Genomic DNA, 24,630 nt, shown 5'->3' with positions numbered 1-24,630 from the left:
TTTGAGTCTGATTGTCTTGTTATTCACCTCCACTTGGACCTTTAATACTGGACTTTTTTGTTTTTTAAACAAAGGTGTTTATTTTGGAAATAATTTTTTTATTTATCTAAAAAGGCACAGTTGCAAAAAATTACCTTTTGAAATACATTTCTTTATAAGCACTACGAAATTTCATGTAGCAAGAACATGACCAGACTTCTCCAGATTCTCATACTTGAGCTGAGCTTCCCTGGAAGCCATGGCTCCAAGGAAAGCTGCAGTGGAACCAGAGAGGTTCAGGCTGAACTCGGGGAAGTGCTAAAAGAGCTGGTATAAATAACCAAGCTGGTGGGCATGGAAATGGTGGGAGCAATTTGGTGCCTCCACACCATTCTCCTGCTGATTTAAATTTCCCACATCTCTCCCGAGAGCAGCAGCCTCAACTTTCTGCTGAGAAGCCTCAGTAAGTGGCATCTTCCATTAATGATACCAACCATATTCACAGCAATTAATGGCTTTTCTTGGTACCCTATACAAATATTCCCAAATTTTACAGGAAGTAGTTGAAGATGGCACTACAGTTTTCCTTTAAGTAAAGAAAAGTAGGTTAAAAAAATCCACTAAAAGCATATATATGTATGTAACCCCCTAACCCTAATCTTAGTTCAAAAAAGTTAAAGATTGTAAGCTTTCTTTAAAAAAAACAAACCAGGCACAGGCTGCATTTGAAGTGTCTCACACAAATGAATACATTGGCACGAGCCCCTGTCCCACGTGGCAGCGGCCCTGGAGCAGCACAGGCTCAAGGGTTTCCTCTGGAGCACAGCCCTGCTGCTCCTGCCAGGCACATGGAATGGAGACACTGGAACGTGAATCCACGCTGTTCCTAAGGCAGTGACTATTTCCATTGGCAGTAAGGAAACAAATCATTGATTCAATGAATGAATTTAGCTGGTTGACAATTTTCATGCCGTTAAAGACGATGACTCCTTCAGACCACGTTGAGATTTTATAAACATTCACATTCTGTAATGAGCTGTCACAGTTTGAGAGAAGGGGCTGATCCTATGCAGAATTCCATACACAAAGCGTTTCATTTATTTTTTTTAAATTTTCCAAGTGTTTAAAACACTGCTGAAGTTCCACCGATAGTACCCGATGTACTATTGGACATGTAAAAGTCTCTGCACCAAAACTGAGTTGGCTTTGAGAAACACTGGTTTTAAACAGGAACCTGGAGGTGAAGAACCATTCCAAAAGGGAAAAATGAGGGAAAGGAGCAGGAGCAAGGCTGGCAGGGGTTTGCTTGGCGTGTTTATCTTTTCCCCAGGCTCATGTTTAACTCATCTCTGACAGAGAAATGAATCATCAAAATACTCTTTACGTTTTCAATTAAGAAATCATGAAACAAAAGGATTTCCCACCCCCCCAACCCTTCCCAGTTCCTAAGTCTGAAGAGGAGGAAATTAATAAAAACATAAATGGCTGCTTTAAAATATACCAAGTAAAAACTGAATTTGCTATTAACCATTTGCAGAAGAGGCAAAGTAGCAGTTATACAAATTACACAAAATCTATGGTAATCCTTACATTAGTATAAAGTGATTTCACTGAAGGAATTATTTCAATATTTCACATTACAGTTAAGATAGAAGGTCTGGCAAACGCTGAGCCCTCGGTAATAGCTGCTATCCTAGATTACACACGACAGTTTTAAGAAAGGACCCTTAAATGATCTACCTCCGTAACATTATTTGCCTTAAAAATAAAAAATAAAAAGAATCACTTGCAATACCTCACAGAATCTTCACGTTAAAAGCACAACCACCTGTAAGAGTCCTTGTCAAATAACCTGCAAATGATGGAGCCTCTGCTGCGAGTGCTCAACCTCCCACCTGTGTGACCTGGCACCAGTCGCTTTCAGCTGAGAAAAAGAATTCAAGTAAGACTGAGCTGTGCTGGCCCTGGCTCATGTGCTCGAGGTCCACACGTGCATTTGTTTGGCTATTTGGTGCACGTAGCCGATGTCAGGCCTCTGGTCTGGGTCGGGGTAGATGCACATGCTCACCAGCTCCCGCAGCTGCAAGACAGCAGAACAGGCACACGTGAGCGAATCCTCGGGACTCCTGCAAGGGCTCTGGGAGCGTCTGCCCGAGCTCCCCTGCCAGAGAGGGGAACCTCCACTGTGCACGTGCTGCTGGGCAGAACCCAGGCATGTGTCTGTCTCATGTCTGTGTGTCCCGCCTCCAAAAGAGCCAAGAAGAATCTTTTCTATCAAATCTTCACTAAAGACTTAAATCTTCCTCAATCCCAGAATATTTTACATCCCAAAGGAGGACGCAGCCTGTGCTCCCAGGGCTGGGGAGAGCATGGGACAGAGGGAGGCACTGTGGCACAAGCAGAACAAGGAGAAAGGAAGGAAGGAAACCCGAGATCACTTCCAAGATGTGGGAGGTGAGGAGGGACCTGCCACTGAAAGGGAAGTGAGGAAAGGGGGAGCCTGAGCTGAGTTCTCAGGAACTGCAGTTGTGCTGCCCGTCCTGCACCACCCCCAGCACCCAGCACTAAACTCCAGCCTTCCAGCATGAAGAGTCTGACCAGCACTTGTGGATCCTAAGCTACTGGACACAGCTATGAGACCCTGGTGCTTCCTAAAAAACCTTTATGAGGAAGAGAAACTGGTCATTGATTATGTCTAATAAATAAAATGCAGAAGGGCTGGAGTCTCCCCACCTCCCAGCCCTCTTTATTGTGCACATGAAAGATTGTAGCTTTTAATTATACAGACACTGAAAGCTGCTGGTACCCCTGAGGCACCAGGAAAAACAGCCTTGAGCCTCTGATCTTCTCACATCCTCCCAGTAGCCACAGTGCCAATTATTTTACCGGTAATTAAAAGCGTGGCCATAGAGCTATCAAGCACACGGCCTCGGCTGCATTAACAAACGTACCCCAGGATTCCAGCTCTGGATAGAGCCAGGCCAGCCCTTGCTCCCAACCCAGACCTGCTGCCTGGCCCTGCCCATCCTCTGGTGACTTTGAGCAGCTCAGGGCAGGGACATTGCAGCCTTCACAACCTTGAGACCCCAAAGACTGAACACATATCAGCCCTGACCACAAAACTCCCACAAACCACTGAAAATGCTCCTAGAGCTCTGCCCAGGGCCTGTGCTATCAGTGCCATTTGTCCAAACAGGAGCTGTGTTCCCCTGTGCCCGCAGCACTGAGACACAGCCCGGGCAGTTCTGTCCTCACAGGCATTCAGCAGTACCCACAGGAACCACGGGCTGAGCCTGGATCAGCATCTCCAGTTACCAGCAAATCTGTTCCCAATATAGAAAACCAATCCTGGCTGGATCCCAGCTCCTCCTCCTGCTTCCAGCAGCATGCAGTTACTCACAGGGGGATGCGGACTGGTGAGGCACAAAAAGCCACAGAGGAGAGGAACATCCCTGAAAGGAAACTAAAGCTTAGAAAACACTGCCTTATTCCTCTTTCTTGTTCCAAGGAAGTACACACTGGATGCTGTTGGTGCTGGAGCCCTGTTCTAATTCCCTGTTTTGCTGTTCCAGTGAGCACCAGCAGCAGCTGAGGAGCTGCAGCCACAGGCACAGCCTCCCCAGCATCCTGTTAATAGTGCATGAACCATCTGCAGTTCTCTGGGACCCGGCGCCTTTGAGCTCCAAACCATCCTTCTCACCCCAACTGTATCACTGCACTCCACACACTCTTTAGCACTGCCAGAGGGAGGCCAACAGACAGTAATTGTAAAGACAGGAAACACATCTGTCAACTTACACTAATTCCTGCTGCCAACAGGCATATCCTGAAATGCAAGCTGCAGCAGCACAGCAAAGGGATGCATGGAGCTGGGCGCTGCTACGGAGCTTGGGGCAAAGAAATGGTAAAATTCACTTCTACAGCCGAGTTCTCAAAGCACCGTTTTGCACGAGTTTCTTGGCCAGGAAAAACAAAGCAAAAAGTGAAGTTGGTGCAGGGTCCCTCCCAGGGCGGAGGCCAGGCTGTGCTCGGTACTTCCCGGCTTCCTGCCTCCTCCTCAGGATGCTGAGGTAGAGTGAAACAAAAGAAAAACCCCATAGGATGTAGTGAACATTCAGAATGCCATTAGCCATTTCCTTTCAAAGAGAAGGCGCTGTAAGAAATGAGGAGGTAAAGGAAATCCAGCTGCTTTGTCTAGGTGAGGCAGAAAAAAGTCAAGCTCATCTCAAGAGGCCCTGAGGAAACCCAGCACATGTGTCTGCAGCTGGGCCAGCAGGAACTGGGACACTGGGTTTATGCACTGCTTCAGATGCTGCTGCCCATCCCTCATGGCCAGACACACAAAGCTGGGCAGCTGCTGTACAGGTCTTACTGCATTAAACTAAATGGCTTTTCTTTTTGTCTTAAAATGAATCCTTCCCCACTTTGTCACACACTGAAGAACTCATAAACAAACATATCAGTGCTCTTTTATGAAATGTTTCATGGGAAAGGAAACAAGGAGAGGGCTTTCCCACAGCTCACTGCTGGTTTCTGCCAGCACCATAGACTTTCATTTTGACAATATTCCCCACATTAAGAAATCTTTTTGTCTTGATTTAGCTCATCAGTATTCAGACACCACAGAAGTAATTTGCTCAGCCAAGTATCCAGGACCCACTGGCCATCCCCTGTTCTTCCCTGGATGTGAGGGGTTCTCCTCCTGGGTTCTCTTTCCCTGTGCCTGGAGAAGCTTCACTGCACCTCCCATTCCCCTGCAACCACACTCCCAATTTACCTTTTCAGAATAATGTTCAGCTGGAAGAGGTGGGTAGTCACATTGCTCTATTTTTTGGCAAAGAGAAAACAGGTTCATTTTATCTCCATAGAAGGGACTTTGCAGAGCTGCCATCTGGAGAGAAAAAACCAGAAAATGTTTCAGAAACACAAAGGATTTGAAAGCCCTTGGTGCTGCCAGTTTGCAAGAGCAAATTCTGTTCTCTGGCAGTGAGCAGAGCAAGGGATGCTGCTGCTCCCAGCCCAGGCTGCTCTGAGACAGCTCTGCAGCCCCTGTAGGGCTGGTGCCAGGCTCTGCCAGGGTTCCCAAGAAAAAACCCCAAGAAAAGGATGCTCAGACCAGCAGCCCATCAGCAAGAACTCAGCTGGCTCTAAGACAACTCTGAAACCCTCTCAGATACAATCATCTCTCTCTATCTTTGAACAATTTAGCTGCTTAGAAGATGAAGAATCTTGCAAGCATGAGCAATGTACTTAATCTTTTAAAAAAACCCTAAACAACCTCAAAACAAAGGTATCTCCTGCCAGAATTCTGCTATTTAGAAAAGAGTATCCCAGGCAGATATGAGAACAAAACTACTGAAAATGTTCATCAATCTGCTCCTTTTCCTCTCAGTTTCATCCCAGGCCAGCTGAAGCTGATGCTTCTCACTGCACATTAAGGGGGTTATTTGATGATTAATGGTCTGTTGCTCCTTACCTGTGCAGTGGAAGTGTCTGGAGAACTACGGCTCTTTCTGACCCACAGTGAGCTCCCAGCAGGACTGGAGAGAGCCAAGACCAAATCCTCCAATCTCTTACCCCACAGTGAGGAACCGAGATTGGTGCATTCTTAGTGATTTGTGACACACAAGCAGTTCTGTTGGGGCTGGATTGCCAGAGACACTGCAGGAAGGGGCTGCAGCCAGGGGGTCTCAGCAAAAACACACATCCAAGTGCTGAGCAATGCAGAACACACCAAGTTAAACCACTCTGGGTTTAAAACATACACCTGTCTTTTAAAGAACTTGGGGAAGAAACCTGTGTTTCTTCCTCACTCCTCACCACTACTATCAGGAGTAACACTACGTTACTCCCCACAAACCCACAGCCCTGAGGGTGAAGAGTCTCCTGACAGGATCCCAAAGAACCCCAGCACTGGGCAAGAGCGCCTGGAAGATTTTTGAAGTCAAAAGGTGAAGAGTAACTGTTCCTTCATGACTGTCATGACAGTAGTAGGCAACTCAGTAGGAGAAAAATGACACAGTCCAATTAGAGACTCTACTCCCCAAGTAGGACTGATAGCAAACTGCTCTCAATCAGCTAAAACAAACTGGAGAAGCCAGCACAGACTGTTCCAGGGAGAGCACTAATGGGGGCAGGCATTAGGGAAAACACAGAAAGCAAGCAAGGGTTAAACAGGGTCTCCAAGATCTCAATACACACATCAATAATGCCAGGGAGGTTGAGAGGGGTTTTCCAATTCCCATTAACTTTCCATTCCAGGTTTAGTTAAGTGCTCATGTGCAAAAGGGAAGGAATGAAAAGGACACGCTGTGGGGTTTGGGGTGGTAAATGCAAGGAATTCAAGTGGAAAGAGAGAGCACCCAGTTGTGACCACAGCAGCCAGGGCTGCAGGGCCATGACCACAGGCACTGAGAGTCTCTCACTAACCACAGTTTGTGATGCTACACTGGGGTTTGCTCCTGACATTTTGATTAGAGCAATTACCCCAGGCCAGGCAGATCTCCATGGCAAACGCCCACCATGCAGCAGGACTGGTTCAAACATCCAGAGATGGGAATCCCTGTTAGTGCTTAAATTGATCATCTTGCCAGAACTGCTGAAGTCATTGCTTGTAGCTACATTCTGGGAATTAACAACTTATTTTTATCCCCTCCAAGTTATCTTGCTGACAGATATCTACAGGAAGTGAGGGATGAAGACAGTTACTACTATATTGATAAGATTTAATAAAAATCACTATTATTATCAATGTCAAAGTTAAGTGGTGCTATGTGGCATCACGTCCCAAAGCCCTCAATGTTCCCTAAGTGGATTCCAGTGGACACACATGTCTCTGAAGGCAATTTGTACATTAAATCTCTCTGCAGCTTATCTACACAATCTATCTGGAGAAATATCAGAAGTGACTCATATCCAAACAAGCATCCCTCCCTGACTTCTAAGCCAAATGGAAAAACATTCTCCTTACAAGACATAAAAGCAGATAAAATAATTCCTTCAAAGACACGCAGATCTGATGCTAAATTTTCAAAATTCTAGAAAGTTTAAGAAGTCAAGTAGTTGTTTAACTACTAAGCATAAAATTGGTACCTGTCCAGTCCTCCCTGGAATCTGCAATATCTCACAGCTCCTGTTCCCTAAGTTAAGGTTTACCTACGTAGGAAGGAAATTTAGAAACGCTTCACATGCCAAATTTTTCAGATGTTACTGTAGTACTGCTACTCCTACCAGAGAATTATGTTTAGTGTGCAATTAATTCAGCTTCTTGAAATACAAGGAGTACCAAGACTCCTGTGCCATAAGGGGACCATATTGCCTGCAACAAAAACACATCTTAGCACAAGGCTAAATATTTCTCTCTGCATAAATCTGGGATCCCATCTCCGGGAGCTCAGGCTGCAGTGACTCAGAGCACCCTGGCACTGCAGCAGAGCTGGGCCCACTCTGACTGCTCCCAACTGCCCAGGGCAGGGCCACAGCCCAGCTCTGAGCCTTACAGATGTGATGGGGAAATGTGCTTTTACCCATCACGTCCCACAGTGTTTGTTTAATTAACCAGCTGAAGTGCTCACAAAATGAACTACATTTCTGTTTATTCTCTAATTTCATGGGATTACCAGAAGTTCTGTTGAGAAGCAAAATGTCATCAGTTCCCATAATTTGTTAACCAAAGAGGATGTGAGCAATATTCTTGACTATATATCCCAGGGATTTTAATTCCCTGGGTGGGGATAAAAGCTTTCTAAATGCTGGCATGCACTGTCACTTGAATTGGAAGGACCATCCATCTAAAAAAGATTTAGATTAGATTATAAAGAAGTACAACACTGTTTGATACCCTTTGATCCCTGCTAAAAATTAAATCATAAAACCAAAAGCACAGTTACAAAATCCTAACACTTATTTTCAAAATACATGTAACAGCTTTTAAGAACAAGTTGCACACTGGGCAGTTCATCCAAATGTCTCTGCTCTGAGTCTGTGCCTCAAACTGTAAGACAATGGACAATTAGAAAAACTTCCAGCCATAATACAGTAGTCAAGAGACACTGATTTCACATCACATAAAACCTCTGTTTTTCCTTACTGGAAGCTCCCAAGATTAAAATACCACAATTGGTCAGAATTCCATCTAAGAAACCAGTACCTTGCATTCAAATGAATTTGCTATTTTCAAAACAAAAAATAGTCAGGAAAAACTCTGACTGTGCTGCCCTAGCAGAGCTCTGCTCCCAGCAGGAAGGGGGTGCAGGAGCTGCCTTTTCATGGCTCCATCCTCCACATCTCCTGTGAGCCCAATTCACTTTGGGTGGCACAGCCCCTTCACTCGTGCTCAAAGGTGCACAGTGAACACCAAATGCTTCTTCCAAGGATTCTCAACAAGCTGACTACAGGCAGTCTGACCTCCTCAATCCCTGTCCCAAACTGTGGTTATGGAAAACCCAGGAGAGAAAAAAGTGAGAAGATACTTGCCTCATACAACAAACAGCCCAAAGACCAGATATCAGATTTAAAGTTATAGCCGTTCTCGTGTATTCGCTCTGGGGACATATAGTAGGGAGTTCCCACTGCAAAAACAAACAAAGCAGGGGTTAGTGCCTTACAGGTGACAGAGACTTCATTCTAGGGTCAGCTGTAGCACAAAGAGCTGATTAGAACCAAATATCATCATAAACAGAGCAGACAATGGTGAACGTGGTTGAAAATATTTTCTGTATTTCTGACATTTGGGAAATGTTTTGTATCCCTTCCAGGCTCCCAAGAACTTTCAGAGTGTCTTGGATGGACAGAGCCACCGGAAGGGATCATGCCCTTGGCTCACCAGGCTGCTCTGGGGGTCGTGCCTGTGACCCCAGAGCCAGCACATCACTGTGCTCCGCTGGCAGGGCACCGGCTGTCACAGGGGGCCTCTGACAGGTCACCAAGCCCAGCATCAGCCAGGAATGCAAAACCTGTCTGAAAAAAACTAAGATAATTCCAAGCTTTAAAACCCTGCTCCAGCTTGCAGCTATGTCCGAAGCTGGGGGATTTCTATGTACTTCCACAAGTCTGTACTTTATCAAAAGAAATTTACTCAGTATTTTGGACAGGAGTTACAGGAAATTATTAATAAATTCCTTACCTCAAAAAGGTTCATTTTAAAATCCTAAATAAGTTTCAGTTGTGGTACTGAAAATACAAGACATCCTGGCAGTCTCAACTACATCAAATAATCCTCAGATACATCATTTATTAAAACATCCAAGCACTGGATATGCTCTTTTCTCCTGCTTCCCCTTGCTTGTCCGTCCCCTGTCAATTTTTTTTTTCCTTTTGGCATTCCAGTGTATCCTTCTCCTAATTAAAGACCTTTTCTCACAAGATGGAAATGCTTAATTTGCCTGTAATATTCAGTTTACAATTTCTCTGTTTGAAAAGCTGCCTGAAGACAGCTGCAGGACTAATAAGCTGAAGGATGGTGCTAGAGGTGGAAGAACAGCCACCAGCTTCCCCAGCGTTCCCATGGAGGGATTGCACACTGTGGGAAACAAATGAGTTCTGGGGCACAAAGAACAACCTGGAGAGGCAAAGCCAGGCCCTGGCACCTGCACATGTGACCCAGCACACAGAAGGTAATTTATTTGGACCCTCAAGATGTTCAGCAATCAGCTGCCCTGTGTGATGAACTCAGCTCATGCTTCCAGGTCTTTCACTTTAGAATTTACTTCCCTTTCAATGTGAAGAGAATGAGAAGTTATATTTTTGCAAATTCTCTAAAACTAAATATAACTTCAATGAGAAGTTATATTTTTGCAAATTCTCTAAAAACTACAACACAGGGAGATGCCTTTGTTTCCATGCTCAGGAGGTGCAGGTCAGGCTGGCACAGCCCCAGGCCTGGCTGGGTTTAATTGCCTGTGAAAGGCCCCTGCGTAGGGAGGAGACCTGAGCCCTGGCAGGAGTTAAGGATTTCCACTGGGCTACACAGAGTAACTTCCTGGGACACCAGGAGCAGACAGGACTCCTTCAGAGGCTTTCCATGGCTCTGTCCACACGATGGACAGAACAGCGCTCCAAGTAATTCCCACACATCTGCCAGGTTTCTGTACAAGAACTGACTTGGCTGGGATAGCACTGATTCATTTTCCTGCTTAAAAATATGCAGCTGCAGAAGAAATGGTGATTCATTCCAGGAAGTTGTGGAAGACACTTCTGGAAGTCCCCACTGAGCAGCAGCGTAAGACGCTTGCCCAGCTGCTGCTCTGCCAACCGTGCCAGGAGCTGCGGGAGCTGTGGAGCACGGGGCGGGCAGGAGGGGCACGGGGCAGATGAGAGGGGCACAGCAGCAGCCCCACTCGTGCCCGCTGTGGTGCCCAGGCTGCTCTGGCACTCCGTTATTCCAGGTCACGGCGTGGGCACCCAGAGCAGCGCGTGGGCTCCAGCGCCTCTGCCGGGCCCCACTGTCGGCTCAGATCACGGCTCCGCGGCCGTGCCAGCGGTGCCAGGGCTGTGCCAGGGCTGTGCCAGGGCTGTGCCAGGGCTCAGTGCCTCAGCAGCCCCGCTGCAGGGGCACGGGGCTGCTCCAGCCCATTAAGGGCTCCGGGAGCGCTCCACGCCTGAGCTCCTTTTGTGGAGCCCACCTTGCACATTTACCTATCATTACCGTAGTCTTGTCAGCAAATGTACAAACAAGCAGGGCTCTGCGTTTCCAAACTGATGCATTAATTTTTAAATAACTGTCATGATAAAAGACTGACAAGGCCAATTCTCTTTCTGGCCTGTCCAACATTATGTGGGAATCTCCTGTAATGAGCATCTTCTAGGAAGCTGCACAAGGCTTCCAGTGCAATCAGTCAGGGCTCGCCCTTGCATCCCATTAGTCAATTTGACAAGAACAGTCTAATCGGAGACTATTAATCAGAAACTTTCTTCAGCGTTTGCCCTGCTGAAAATACAAAATATTGCTCAGATTCAACATTACTCACCAGGTGGTAGAGTAATGCATTTCAAGTTATAAAGGTCGCAAAACCACAGGGAAGATTATGGTAAAGGAAGGAGCTTCCTGCTCTGTTTCTGGAATCGGAGCCCTTCACTTGAACATCAGCCACTCCAGAGATGCCAGAGCATTCCTGCACATCTCCCAGCACTGCCCATGGGCAGCTACAACAGCCCTGGGATGGCTGCAACATCCAAGGTAAGGAAATGCTAATTATTCCCAGTTAAGATTAGGAGCAGAGTCTCTTCTTTCACAAAGAAAACACAAAGGCAAAGGTGGCAAACTTATTCTAAAAATGAAATTCAAATTCCATTCCTCTCACATCTGCAAACATGGCTCAGCCATGAGCAATGCTTCCTCAGAAACTCATCCCTAGATGAAATCTACTTACTCTTGGAGAAAAACAATAAATATTTTGTGCACAATATCGCAGCTGTTGTTACAAGACCTGTTGTCCTAAGCTCTTTTTTTTTCCATTTCATTCATATCATTGAATCACACAACCCTACCAAACTCCTTATAGTTCTTGGTTGGGTTGGGTTTTTTGGTTGGCTGGCTGAGTTTTTCACATGTAAATAGTACAATCTACCTGCAGCAATTCTGCAGCTCTCTTTTCTTCCACAAATACTGAACTAGAGGCAAACCAATAACTCCAAACACACTTGGCTGGTGACATTTTCAGTGGATTTCTTGTGTCCATTTTTTTCTTACCAAGTCCTGATTACCAGCCCCTCCAAGCCCTGGGATTTTGTTTCAGATGGCAAACTGGCTTGGCAAGCAAAAGAAAGAAAAGAAGGCAGACAAATGGTCCATTTATTGAAGAGCTCTTCAATTCCTCCCTGCTCACCCTGACATGCAAGCAGGAACCAGAAGGAACATGTAACAGCCCATGTACTCCAATCCAGGGCTATTGGCATGTTCTAAACTGGGAAGATTTGACTTATGTGAATCTCCCAGAAGGAAAATCTGCTCCAAGTATATTCTTGTCCAAGAATAAATAATAAATCATCTGCTCCAAAACAAGACTATTCTGTGTAAAATTGGTTCCTTTTGGGGTTTCGTTGGATGTTTTTCTTATTCCTCTTGTTCCTTCAAAATGTAAAGCCAGTCAGAAGTTCTGGATAATGCCAAGTTTATTTGGCTAAAAATGGACATTATACCAGTTCTCAAAAAAGTTATCCATTGTATTATTAATGGAAATTCTCTGAATTTATTATAGCTCCTACTAAAACAAGATCTATCAAGATTAATGTTAAGTTTGCCAAGTCTAAAATTAGGGAAGGAAGGTGAACCACCGTGTTGTAACGAGTAGTAAAATTCACCTCAGCTACACCCAGTACCTTGCAAACATGGATTTGCTGTTAAGGCTTGTACAGGAAGAGCTCTTCCCTATGGAGAAGCATCTCCTGTCTCCTCTCCAGGGAGAAGTGGCAGTGGAGGTGTCCCCCGTGAGCTCCCGCAGCCCCAGCTGGTTCCTGCTGCCCGTCCCCGCACTGTGAGAGGCTGGGGGTGCCCGTGCTGCCCCTGTGGCAGGCGTGCCCATGGAGGGTTCCCAGGGGCCAGGGCTCTCCCTGCCCCACGGGGTCGCGCTGCCCCGGCGCCGCTCCCGGCTCCCGCCGGCGCTCGGAGCTCGGCGCTCGCCGGCATCTCACGAGCTGTGTACAGGCAAATCTTTCATTTTTCTTTCATTACCTCGGCATGTACTGTCACTTAATTTTTATGTATGCAATCCTCCCTGACAAATATGATCTGCTGCCTGGTAATTCATCTGACGTTCATTCTGTTCCTTGCTCTAATTACGGCTCCGTTCCCGCCGCGGCGGCAGGCGCTGCCGAGCCCCTGCTACACCTGTCAGCCGGGTCGGGGCTGCCTGATGCCCTTTCATGCCAGTCTGCTGCTAGCAAATACAAGCAAAGGGAGAAATGAGATGAATATATTTGCATAAGCCGCACGTTCAATTCATGGGTCAGCAGCCAGAGAAATGATGGCTCGGGGCGGTTGCCAGGGCAACGCAGCAGCGGGAAGTGCCCGGCCCCGCTCGCGCCCGGCCCGCGCCGGTGCCCTGCCCTGGTCTGGGGTGCCCGTCCCTCACAGCTCCCTCAGCAAACGTCTTCATTAAAGCAAACCCAACACCAGTCCATTTCCTGCTGCTACAAAACCTCTAGCTCTGGCAAATTATCAAAAAAATAGAAAGAAGCTCCACATCTGCGTATTTTCTGATTGTTAAAATATTCTTTTTCACTGGGATCCAAGAACCGCTGAAAATGGTGATGTGCCCACCCCTCCCACAACACCTCCAGTCTCACTCACTGCTCCCCCTGTCCTGCACCTCTCACCTGTTTGCAGGACGCTGGTGATGTGAGGAAGGGCAGGGTTTGTGCACCAGGGGCTGAGCTCTTCCTACTCCAGCTTTCTCAATTAAGAGGGAGCAGCCCTGGTAAAGGTCACAAGCTTGGCTTACATGTGCAGCCAGTTTCCAAGCCCCAATTTATTCTTATTAATATAATAAGTGCAGCAGTCAAACTGGATAAGATCATATAATTAGACATGATCATATTTTGGCCTGTTCAGATGATGTGATTGTAACTTCCTGTGAAGAGGAGGATTTATTTTCATCTATTAAGTATGGTGGGGATATATCCTAGGACGGCTTTTGATACAAAGGGAAATCTGAAATCTCCTGTTTTATGAAAATAAACTATAGAAATGCCTCCTATTTTTTAAGCACACACAATACAAGGCAGGTATTTTCCTTCCTTGTGCACTGAGAAGCCCAGTGCTGCTGGCCAGGATTAGCAATGAAATTTGTTCACATCCAAAAAAGGATTCAGCAAGACACACTCAGCAGAGGAAATTGCACAAACAAAAATGTGAAACAAATATTGTGTGTTCCAAAGTCAACTGAGAGACATTCGTTTAAAAGAGCTCAAATATTGCATCAAAAGCCAAAGTTCTTTCACTGCTGTAATACAAAAAAAAGCACCTTTGGGACTCCAAAAATTCAGACCCCTTAATAAAAATTGAAAATCAGCCACCTCTCAAGAGGTTACAGACACAATTATGAAATACTTTATACTGTAAGACTTGAAGAATGAACTGCATAACTATGCAATTTTCTATAGCACTAGAATTAATGTTAAAACTAAAAATGAGGAAGACGAGCTTGAGATATGTGGAAGGTATGAAGAAAAGCTGGATGTTTAAAGCATAGGCCAGATTTCAAGTGAAGTCCCTTTTTGGGACAGATGAGCCGTGAGGGCTCACCCACCTCAGGCAGTCCCAGCTCCTGTCAGGGCAGAGCCTGGGCCAAAGGCAAAAAGGTAAAAGGTACTGGGGGGGGGGAACACTGAATTCCAGCAAGCACCGTGCAGCCAAAGTGCTCTTTAGAGTGGAAAAGCTGCATTTGCCACATGGGCTGTAAAACACACACCAGGCCAGGCCTTCCTGAAAAAAATAACAGGTTTTTAAACAAAAGATACCTATTAATGCCTCCAAAGAGCATTTAAAATGCAGTCCCCATGGCCTGACTGCCACTTGTGTCACCACGGGGGGATGGACATCCTGCATTTGAACATCAGAGCTGAGAGCGCACGCCAGGCCCTGCTTAACGAGTACCAGCTTACCTAAGGAATGTGCTGCAGTGGTTTTAGAACTAAAAAACCGGCCTAATCCAAGATCTCCCAGCTTCACCACCCCTGTGGCTGTTATAAACACGTTGGCTGGTTTTATGTCTGCAAGAAGAAAAAGGTAAAAGGTCAAAGCCACAAAAGGTTATTTGGTTCTAATGCTGCAATAGAAGCATTGCCTGGAGCGCTCACGGTACAAAGGGGCTCGAGCAGAACTTGCTTCTTTAGAGCTTTGATAGGCTCAGCCTTCCAAGGCTTCCAGCTCTGCACAGACACAAAAATCAGAGTGTACTTCCTAGCACACAAGAAATACCAATGAGGGAAAATGTAGGAAACAGCTCAAGAGAACAGAGGCAACCTCTTTAACTGCTGGAAATCAAAGACATGAGCCCAGTTCTCTTTGGGAATGATCACTTTGCACAGGAAACTGCACTGCCCACCACCAGCCCCTCATGAAAAGGGTAATTACTGTTCCACATATACATACATTCTGGGCTCTACACAGCCCAGCTGGTTCATAGAGGGTAGATATCACTACAACCCCAGTTTCCCAAGCAGTCATGTCAGAACTGAGTGAGAGGCTCTTTCCTCATTTTAGAGCAGAGCCAATGTGAGAGGCTCCCCATTTCAGCCATTACAGACCTAATTCAGGTACAAGTGATACACTGCATCAGGGGATGTGTAATGGAGCAAAAATGATATCACATTGCTGAAAAATACAGTGAAGAATTCCTCCTTCAAAGGAGAAGGAAACAACAAGCAGCCAAGATGGGTGCTGGTACCTTTTGGGAAATTTGCACTTCCTGAGTCCAGTCCTTCCCAAAGCACCTCACTGACACTGAAAGCAATAGTGTAATTTTTGGATAGAGCTCAAAGTTATAAGATGTTCTGAGACAAGAGACTCAAAAATAATTAATGAAAATAGAGAACAGGTTATGAGAGTGTGGGACATATTTGTATTAATATTTCAGAAAAGCCCGCAAGACAGGAAAACTCTTCTCAACTCTCTAAGGTCACAGCTAATATAATGAAGACTATTTCTTAGAGTTCACTGTATCCAGGAGTCTCAGCATTTTATTTCTGACACTTTTCTAATGGCAAGTTTGACACTTCTACTTAATATCAGTGTCTGGAATACAAAGCAGCTCATCTTCCTAATACCACCCTCACTTCGGCCTGAATGCTTTAACGATGAGGCAGAGACAGAAGGAGAAATCCATCTCGCAGGCTCCAGCCTCTCTAAACATGCATTGGCTGAACATCAGCATAATTGTTTTTGAATGTAGGCGCTTACTAATTGGAACATTATATTATTATTCAGTGAAAAGAGACTGAATTAATGTTACCTCTGTGCATCACCCTGCGGGAGTGCATGTGTTCCACTGCACTGCATAACTGCACAAAATATTTCCACACCGTCCTTTCCGGGATTAACCGTTTCTGCTTTTTAAAATACTGTGGGAGGAAATAAATAAAAGATCAGTGAAAAAGCAACATATTTGACTCGTTCCTGGAATTGTGTTCGTCAGCTGCAGGTTGCTCACGTCTTCCAGATCGGCAGCTGCATGACTTTTCTTCTGATTAGCTTTTAACTCCTCCTCTCTGTGTGGAAACTTCGCTGCAGTTCGCTAATTAACAACTATTATGAAAAATATGCTTAAATAGGTTTGACATTTTTGAATGGACACAATTATGATTAGCATTAATCTCCTTAATTACCTTGCAAAACATATTTAATGCCTCAAAACAACAAATGTCTCAAATATTTTGCCTTAAGAAACAAAGGCCATTAAACACCCCCCTTGTAAACATTCGTTATTGCATTGTCTACTAACAAGAATAAGGAAATCTGCTTTCCTTTTTTAAAAGATGGCCAGAGCATCAATAAAGCATCCATGTTCCTTCTGTGATCAGGTAGAATAATATATTCTATTTCATGCATAATAGGAATACTAAATGCCCTGCACGCTGCAGTGAGGCAGAGAGAGGCTCTCCTGATCAGCTGGGTATGCTCAGGCAGCGCCGAGCGCAGCCGGGCCCCGTTCCAGGGACCTCTGGTGCCTCAAAGCTCTCAGAATAATGGGCAGCACAAAGCAGCACCACCGAGGGCAGCGTGGCCCCGGCTCCCTGCAATACTGGAGTCTTCTTCAAGCCACTACAGGAATAAAGAGCCAGCTGCACACTTCAGTGAAGGCCAAACATTGCAGACCTTCAGCTGCTCTCCCTCTTTTGCAGGGGGGCACCCCAGCCGTGTCTGGCAACGCACCCAGGCATCCCAACACTGCAGGGTTCAAATCGTTGGTCCCTGGCTTCTCACTGAGCCAGCTCTACTGCCAGAGCATTAACAAAATACCCTTCAACACTTCCAGAGGTTTCTTTTCCCATTGCTCCTCGAGCCCTGCCACACAGGGTGGCACTGGGAGCACCAGGCACCCTCCTGCCTCAGCGCAGCTGCCTTCCTCTTCATGGCGCCCGTGAGAATTCCCACCTGCAGCAGGAATAAAGGAAGGCAATGGCTTGCTGCCCCTTTCTGCATCTCATGCTTTCCCCCTCAGCACTGACATCTGATGTCCATTGTCAGATTCCCTATTTTATGTGAGATGCTGTTACCAGTTCGTGTTTGACTCGAGCAATGGCAAATTTTCTTTTGCAGATCAGCCGTGAAGGGGCACGACTGTGCAATTCCCCAGGCAGCAAATCTGACAGATTGCAACAGTCTCAACCCAAAACTGGAGAGAGAGCACAGAGGAACAACAGAGGGTGAGGGAGAAAGTGTTATATACACAACAAAATTATTTAATTCTTATTAAAATATTTAAGAGTGGATATGCAAGACCACAAGTGATAATTTTCTAAATGTCATGTCCAATAAGGTTCGTCTGACATTTACAAGGAAGTCCCAACTCTCCAGTGGGTTTTCCTGCAGCTCTACATCCCTCATAAATAATGCAGGCACCGGGGCATGACAGAGACAGGCCCTGGGTTTATCACCCTCACACCTTGCCAGGGTTGTCACTGCTGCTCCACCAAAAATCCACACAGGAGCTTCAGCTCCCAGGGAGGGAGAGATGACACAGAGGAGCTGGTGGGGAAACTCCCCTGCTGCAGTGCAGCTGGATTTAGGAGGCAGCTTTTGTTCCCCCTTGGCTTTAGAGCTTGGTTTTTACCTCTGTTAGAAATTGTAAAAATTTAATTCCTAGATTTGCACCAGTTGAAAAACTTCATTTGCACGACCTTGAAAAAAAGAAATGCATCTTCTTCATGTCTGAAATACAGAGGGAACACAGAGCTGTGGACACTGGAAGCCAGCACAATCCAGAACTGGGCAAGGCACCAATCCAAGACTCTACCAGTTATGTTTTGGAAAATGTAACTCTTATTATAAAGACACAGAAAGATATTTTTAAAAATAAAATAGCCAACCCTGATAAGCAAATGAACATATTTGTCAGTATTTTTAAACTAAAAACTACAGATGACTAAAAAATACAAATATTTCATATAATGAAATCTTACAATTCTGTAGGTAAAAGTTTTGTAAGCCAAGAAGGCCTCACACAGCCCTAACTTCTGCTCTCACAATCCTTGGGCTTTTTCCAACTTTGACCACAACCACAACCGGCCCGAGATGAGCTGCAAGTTTCCCAGGAAATGGTGGGAAAAGGGCCGAAGGCAGCAGAGCCCCAAGGGAGGAGGGAGGCCAAAGGCAGAGCTGCTGTGCCCCCCAGCTCCCCTTCCCCTGGGTGAGGCTGGACTGGAGCTCCAGGCTCTCCCAGGATGCCTCTGCCACCTGCTGCTCCCAGCACTCGCCCAGGGGCTCTCCTGTCACACCCAGCAGATTTTCCTGGATCCTGGAAATTCAGCCACTGACTATGGACTGAATGGGGAACTTGTTTGACAGCCTTTGGCCTAGTGCCTCATGGCTCTGCTGGCAAAGAAAACAGATCTGTTAATAAGATATTTTAACTGTGACAACAAGGAGGAGGAGAACTTTCCAAACATTCATTTATGATAATTACAGAATAATGATGGCAAAAACCAGGTAAAACATGGAGAGAAGGTTGAGAGTGCTAACAAACATGATATAACACATCTGTTCTCACAAGGGATGTATGTCTAAAGATTAACATGTCAAAGAAAATATAAAAGCAGGTGGTAACAGCTTAACTAAAGCTGGTTTGCAGCAATACAAGTATTCCTAAGAGCAACATAAAAGAAGAACAAGTACTTGAAACATTTTCTCAAACCCAAATCCCCACTGCAAAGGAAGTCAATAGACTTCCTTGAATGTCTTCAGAGTGGCAGACAGGCGCTGTGAATAGTGAACCCAACAGTAATTAAATGTCCCCATCAATCATGGACTGAGTAAATCAACCTTGCAAATAACACACGTGTCCCACCAGATCACAGACACTTCCCTCTGCAGCAGTGACCAGAAACTCAGGGCATGGCTGGGGGTATTTAAAATGCCACCAGCCACTTGGGTTCAGGTCTGGAAGCAACCCATGGGTGTGCAAAACTGCAAGAGGAGAAAAAAATGTCTCCAACCCAGCTGTGCCCACCCCACTGCCTCAGGCCTGTCTAATCCTGGAAGTCTGCAGCACGTCCAGGACGGACACATCCTTACCTTAATCATCTGAGAGAGATCCCCAGCATCAGCCAGCTCCAGGACAATGTTGAGTTCATTGTCTTCAATGAAAGAATCCAAATACTTAATTATGTTAGGGTGGTTGAGTTGCTGCAGAGGGAGGGAATGCAAGAGGAGCGGTTACAACGTGGTGAGGACAACTCCAGACACAGCACCTGCACCTCCTGTGAGCCACGAGCAAAATCTCCACAGTGGGGGCACCCACAGCCTGGGCCAAACTGCTCCAGCCAAAATCCTGGGAGAAAGCATTTCCCACAGGCACAGCATCCTGGAGGTGTCCTTGGCCAAGAGCAATTCCACCCGAACAGGCTGAAACAGCCTCTTCTACTGCAAACTGGCAAAACATTTAAAAGCAATGTCCTGAAGGATGCCTTGTTAAGCAATTACAAAAAATATGGATTATCCCCCATTAAATGGAAACAAACCCCCAGATGTTGGTTACAGTACTCAAGGTCTTTTGCCCCTTAAAAGAACAACAAAACTAAAGTAAAACTTTGAAGGAGAATAAAACCACACAAATTGTACATGTCAGTATCCAATTATTTATGCTGGCTTTTTCACCAATTCCTTTCTTTCATTTCAGTATAGCTCATTCTTACATTCACAACTGATGCTCAATTTTTTTTTTCTAGAACCCAAAAATATCACAGATCCTCTTTCTGAATGTAAACCTCAGCACAATTTTCCTCCTTAATATTGAGCAACTGGCTCATGTTTATCCTTCCCTACAGCCTACAGACTCAGGCTCCAACTGCATGAATTTGAACAGAGACCCCCAAAATCACAGGCACAGAAGTAATTATTTAATACTTTTAGAATGAAATTTGACTAGCTAAACTAAATTTTTAGCCTTTTGCAGTCTGTTACATTTACTAGAAATAGGTATTTAAAGTGCAACACATCTATGTTTTTAACCAACAATTTAAAATAAGGTACTAAGGCATCAAAATCACTACTTGTTTTAATCACTTAAACAGACTCTGGTTTCAGAGCCTTTATCTAAATTATCATTTTTCATATGTGATATTTATACACAAACATACATGACATGCATAGCCAAAACTGCTCTCTCCTTTACTGTGTAAGCTTTATTTGCCAACCTGAAAACATTTTTTTCCACAAAATAAAACAAACAAAAACAAAACCCCAAGGAAAGAAAAATTAAAAAAAAAAGTTATTATAAAATTCTTACCTTCAAGAGGTCAATTTCTTTAATGCAATCTTGCCTTGCCTTGGCATCCATCATTTCAAAAATCTTCAAACACAAAAGCATAGAAGATAAAAATGAAACAACAACAAAAAAGTACTTTATACTTTAACAAGCAGTTGGTGTTTCCTTCCCCAGTTTGTACATCCTCTACTGTAATGAGTATTCACACAATCCCCAGATCAAAGAAAGATCAATGTTTTCTTTATTTTGAAACCACCACAGGGATAACATTGGGGTAAAACTAATTTTAAAACCCATAGGCAATATTCTAACCAGCACAAAAAAGAAAGATACAAGTTTGTGAATCTGATGCTGTGATTTTCATTGGTTTAATTATTATCAATTTCATATAGTAAATAAAAGACAAAATGTTTAATTTTCTCTTTTAAACAGATACAGCTCCCACTGATTTCTCTGTAATAATTAACAATAACTTTGAGCATTAATATTCGTTCTGCAATGATCACTAAATCACTGGAAATGGGAGTTTGGAGGATTTGTTGAAGGATTAAAGGCAAATTTCTTCAAATAAAATGCTGTTCTGAATACTGCCTAATACTTTCAGCCAAGTTTAAAACAATCTACACTTCTGACATCCAAGTTCTCACAAATTCTTCTCCAACTCCACCAGCAAGCCCCAGCCTTTTTCCCTTCCATGTTCCTGTGGTTCAGCTGTGTTGGGATGGCAGCTCCTCATGCACCAGCACAGCCACAGGCCCTCGCTGTCTCACACATTTAATAACAAGTTGGTGAGCCCTCTTCATAAAGAAAAGGTGAAATTTGAAATAAATATGAAATGGCAGCAGTGCTGTGCAGTCCTGACGCGGACACAGGAACCCCGTGAGGGGCGATAGGGACCAGACCCTGCAGGGCAGAGCTGGCAGCCCTGGGTGGTTCCCATCCCACCCCAAAGCAGGAGCTGCATGAAATGCTCACCTGCACCTTCTTCAGAGCCACAGGTTTCCTGTCCAGCAGACAAGTAGCTTTGTAAACTTCGCTGAACTGGCCTCGGCCGATCTTTTTCTCAATCTGAAAATCTGCCAAGGTGCAGCGATACGGGTACGACGTTAAATGTCTCTGTCAAAGGAAAGGCAGTCAGGGACCCCAGAGAGCCACTAGGCCCCTCCTGCTCCCCTGCTCGCGGGCAAGGGCTCAAACTTGGCCCCTGGGAGTGGAGAACATCCCACCACAAACACACCAACTCCTGGCAGATGCAGCAGCAACACGGGCTGGAGGAAGCCAAACGACTCCTTTACAAAGGGAATTAAAGTCTTGCCTTCCGTGTAAGTAACTAATTAATCCCCAACTGCTCTGGCTCCTTGCACAGCCTCTGATCAGCTCTGCCTGCCTGTGTCACCGGGGAGATGCAGCCCAGCAGTCCCAGGTAAACAGCCAGGCAGGCAGGGAGGCACAGCCTAACGGGGAGCAGGCACCCCATGGACCCCAGGGCTCCCGGCAGCCCCGCTCGGCTCCTCTGGCACCAGCACGGCTGCCAAACAATGCTTAAAAAAGAAATTACCAAAATTAATTACTCCAAGTTAGCACACGTGCCAAGCAGAACATTTCTGAGTTTCAGCATCTTGAGCCATTTCAGAGTTTGCACCAAAACACACAAAAAGAGAAGTTCCCAGCACAGGCTGGGGGTGGGGAAGGGCTTCCCAGGGATGAGCCGGGCCTGCAGCACAGCCACGCCCAGCACAAGTGTCCCGGGAGGGCTGCACGGCTTAAGGAATGACTATTGCTACCACTGCCATGCCTAATGCAGCAGGAGAGGGCTGGAACTGAGATCTGAAATGCAGGAACAGCTTCCAGCCCAGCGTTAGGACCTGCAGCTACTTCTGAAGGCGAGTCCCACGGAAAGAGGAAGGTCATTGGGAACCCTCCTGTCTCCCCTGCACTCTGGAACAAGTCACCAGCTATGGACTGCAGTCAAAGTTTGGGTCAGCTCTCAGTGCTTGTGCTGTGCTTGGAATTATGCTGCATTCACAGAGAGAAGAAAAAACAAACCAAGGCTCAAGTCTAAGGATTCATGTCTCCAAGCTTGGCAGGGTACACTATCCAATAAACTGGGAGCATCCTCTCAGTGATGGGGGAGCAGGTATCCTACAGTTATCAGGTAAAGGGCAGAAGGCCACAATTGCTTTGCTTTATTGTTCCCATACATTCTCCTCCCAGTTACTGAATTATCACCAGAGCAAGGCAACACAGGATGAAACAGACAAACAAAAATTCCAACTAATCAGCCCCTGCTGCCTTCTCAGTTCAGACTGCTGTGCAAGCTCCTTTTGCAGGGGTCTGATAGACAGAAGCACTCCTCCCTCCCATCACAGGGCCTGGGAAGGCCCAGCTCAGTGCAACCAACAGCAGGCCCTGCACTGTGTGCCTGACAAAGCCAGCAGAGCCTCACTCAGGGATCTGTCCCACTTGCCTGGCTCCCACCAGGAACATCTCTGCTCCCCAGCTGCTGAGTGAGTTCCTTCACCTGTACACACAAACCACTTTCCCCAGACAAAACAAAGGTGTCAGCACATAAATACACAAAACACTTTTTCCTAATTTAAAAATAGAAAGGAATCACAGCATTTCCTTCACCGTGTGCCTCCTGAGCTGTTCTTGAGCAGTAAGAAAGTCTGAGCAGAAGTTTTTCTAACTTGCAGTTACCATTCACAATAGAAGCAGCACTTCTAACGTTTTATGAGGCAACTACTACAAAACTTTATTTTTCAGAAGGAAATCCACACTGAAATCAAGGACAGTTTCCACTCGCCTTTCCTAAATTGTTAAAGTGTGTGTTTACACCAAGAGTGCTTACATGTAAATTAATATTTCAAGCACGTGCCCAGAAATATCTACCAACTTCTGAACTTGAAAGCATAAATAGATGTTAGGCAAGTGTGAGGGGAATGTGCCCCAGCCCCCTGGCCATGGAGAGCCCCAGAGCCTGCTGGTGCTGGGGGTGATGCTGCCCATGCCTGGACACCTCTGCTGATGTGTTCCAGCACCTCCAGGACTGCAGCTGCACATTTACATATGCAATGACCTAGATTTGCATGGGCTATCACAACCTATCAGACCTAATTAAAGTAATGGAGCTTTCAGAGAGGGCAGGAGATGTTTGCTTATGGAGCAAACCAGGAATCGTCCTCAGGTGAGCCCAAAGAGCACCAGAAAGCTCCCTCTGACCACAGGCCACCTTCCCTTCTTGCTGGAGCTGAAGGGTGGCAGGAGGCTGCTGAGCAGCACTGCAAGGACACCCAGAGCTCCCAGGGGCCTCCTCAGAGCCACAGCCCTGCCCTGGCACCCACTGCACTGAGTCAGGACTCTTCACAGGGGGCTCTCCATTGCTTTCTAGTCCTTCCATAACTAACCACCACCATTCTTCACAAAGCTGGCAAAGAACCAATCCAAAAGATCATGGGTTGTTTCATTCAAACCCGTGATCTTCATTTCTGCAAACCTCAGAGTTTTCATGCACAGATATCAATTGTGTGGAGGAAGATACCACCATCATCGTCTAACTTGTCCATTAAAAATACATTTTCTCATTTTTAGGACACATTTAGGCTCAGGTTTCCATAAGTGCAGTAAAATCAAGCCCCTGCCTCTACAGATTAGGTGTCAAGGTCAACAATGGAGCTTGAAATAAAAAAAAAACTAAATGAAAAGAAGAAAAGGGGATTAAAAAAAAAAACCAAGCAAGCAAAAGAAATCCCAACCCTGGACAGTACAAAAACGGAGCTGTTTGCACAGTTCTGTTCCCGGGGCAGCTGTAGGAAGGGCACAGTCTGGGAGTAACTTGTTTTCAGACAAAGGCTGTTCTCTTCATGCACACAAGGAAGTTTCATTCTTCTCCTACTCCATGAAAAAAAAAAAAGCGCCAAAGAATTCCTCATGCAAATAAAAAAACCCATTCATTTTGAAGAAGAAATGCAGAGATCGTTCCAAGAACAAGCTCTTCTGGACATCTCCTCTGGCATACATGTGCTCTGTGAGATGGAACCACTGGTGCCAGAGCAGAGATTCCAAAGCTGGCAAAAGCAGGCAAGGGCAGCCCTTGTCAGAGCTTCAGGAGGAATTTTGCCAGGGCTTTTAGCCTCCAATTTTGAGGTGTTACAAGATTGTCTGCAGAGCAGAATTTGTAAGGTTTCTAAGAACAGGATAGGATGCCTACCCACCCTGAATACATTTG

The 24,630-nt window shown here is 45.6% G+C and overlaps 1 protein-coding gene across 2 annotated transcripts in view; it reads right to left on the bottom strand.

Annotated features, from left to right (window-relative positions):
* Window positions 1–77: 77 nt before the first annotated feature.
* Window positions 78–24,630, bottom strand: part of NEK6 (NIMA related kinase 6) — a 44,906-nt gene continuing 20,353 nt past the window's right edge. For both annotated transcript variants that reach the window (XM_066563153.1, XM_066563154.1), the window contains exons 3-10: window positions 21,378–21,518; window positions 20,424–20,486; window positions 19,211–19,321; window positions 15,930–16,038; window positions 14,581–14,688; window positions 8,455–8,549; window positions 4,757–4,870; window positions 78–2,059 (exon numbers count right to left, since the gene is read on the bottom strand). In XM_066563153.1, coding sequence (XP_066419250.1) covers window positions 1,949–2,059; window positions 4,757–4,870; window positions 8,455–8,549; window positions 14,581–14,688; window positions 15,930–16,038; window positions 19,211–19,321; window positions 20,424–20,486; window positions 21,378–21,518 — 852 coding nt within the window. In that variant the 3' untranslated portion in view covers window positions 78–1,948. The remainder of the gene's footprint in view (window positions 2,060–4,756; window positions 4,871–8,454; window positions 8,550–14,580; window positions 14,689–15,929; window positions 16,039–19,210; window positions 19,322–20,423; window positions 20,487–21,377; window positions 21,519–24,630) is intronic.

The sequence above is a fragment of the Molothrus aeneus genome, chromosome 19 (assembly GCF_037042795.1).
Source record: "Molothrus aeneus isolate 106 chromosome 19, BPBGC_Maene_1.0, whole genome shotgun sequence".
Taxonomy (NCBI): domain Eukaryota; kingdom Metazoa; phylum Chordata; class Aves; order Passeriformes; family Icteridae; genus Molothrus; species Molothrus aeneus.
The sequence above is the reverse complement of the archived record's forward strand: the minus strand, read 5'-3'. Positions and strand labels throughout refer to the sequence as shown.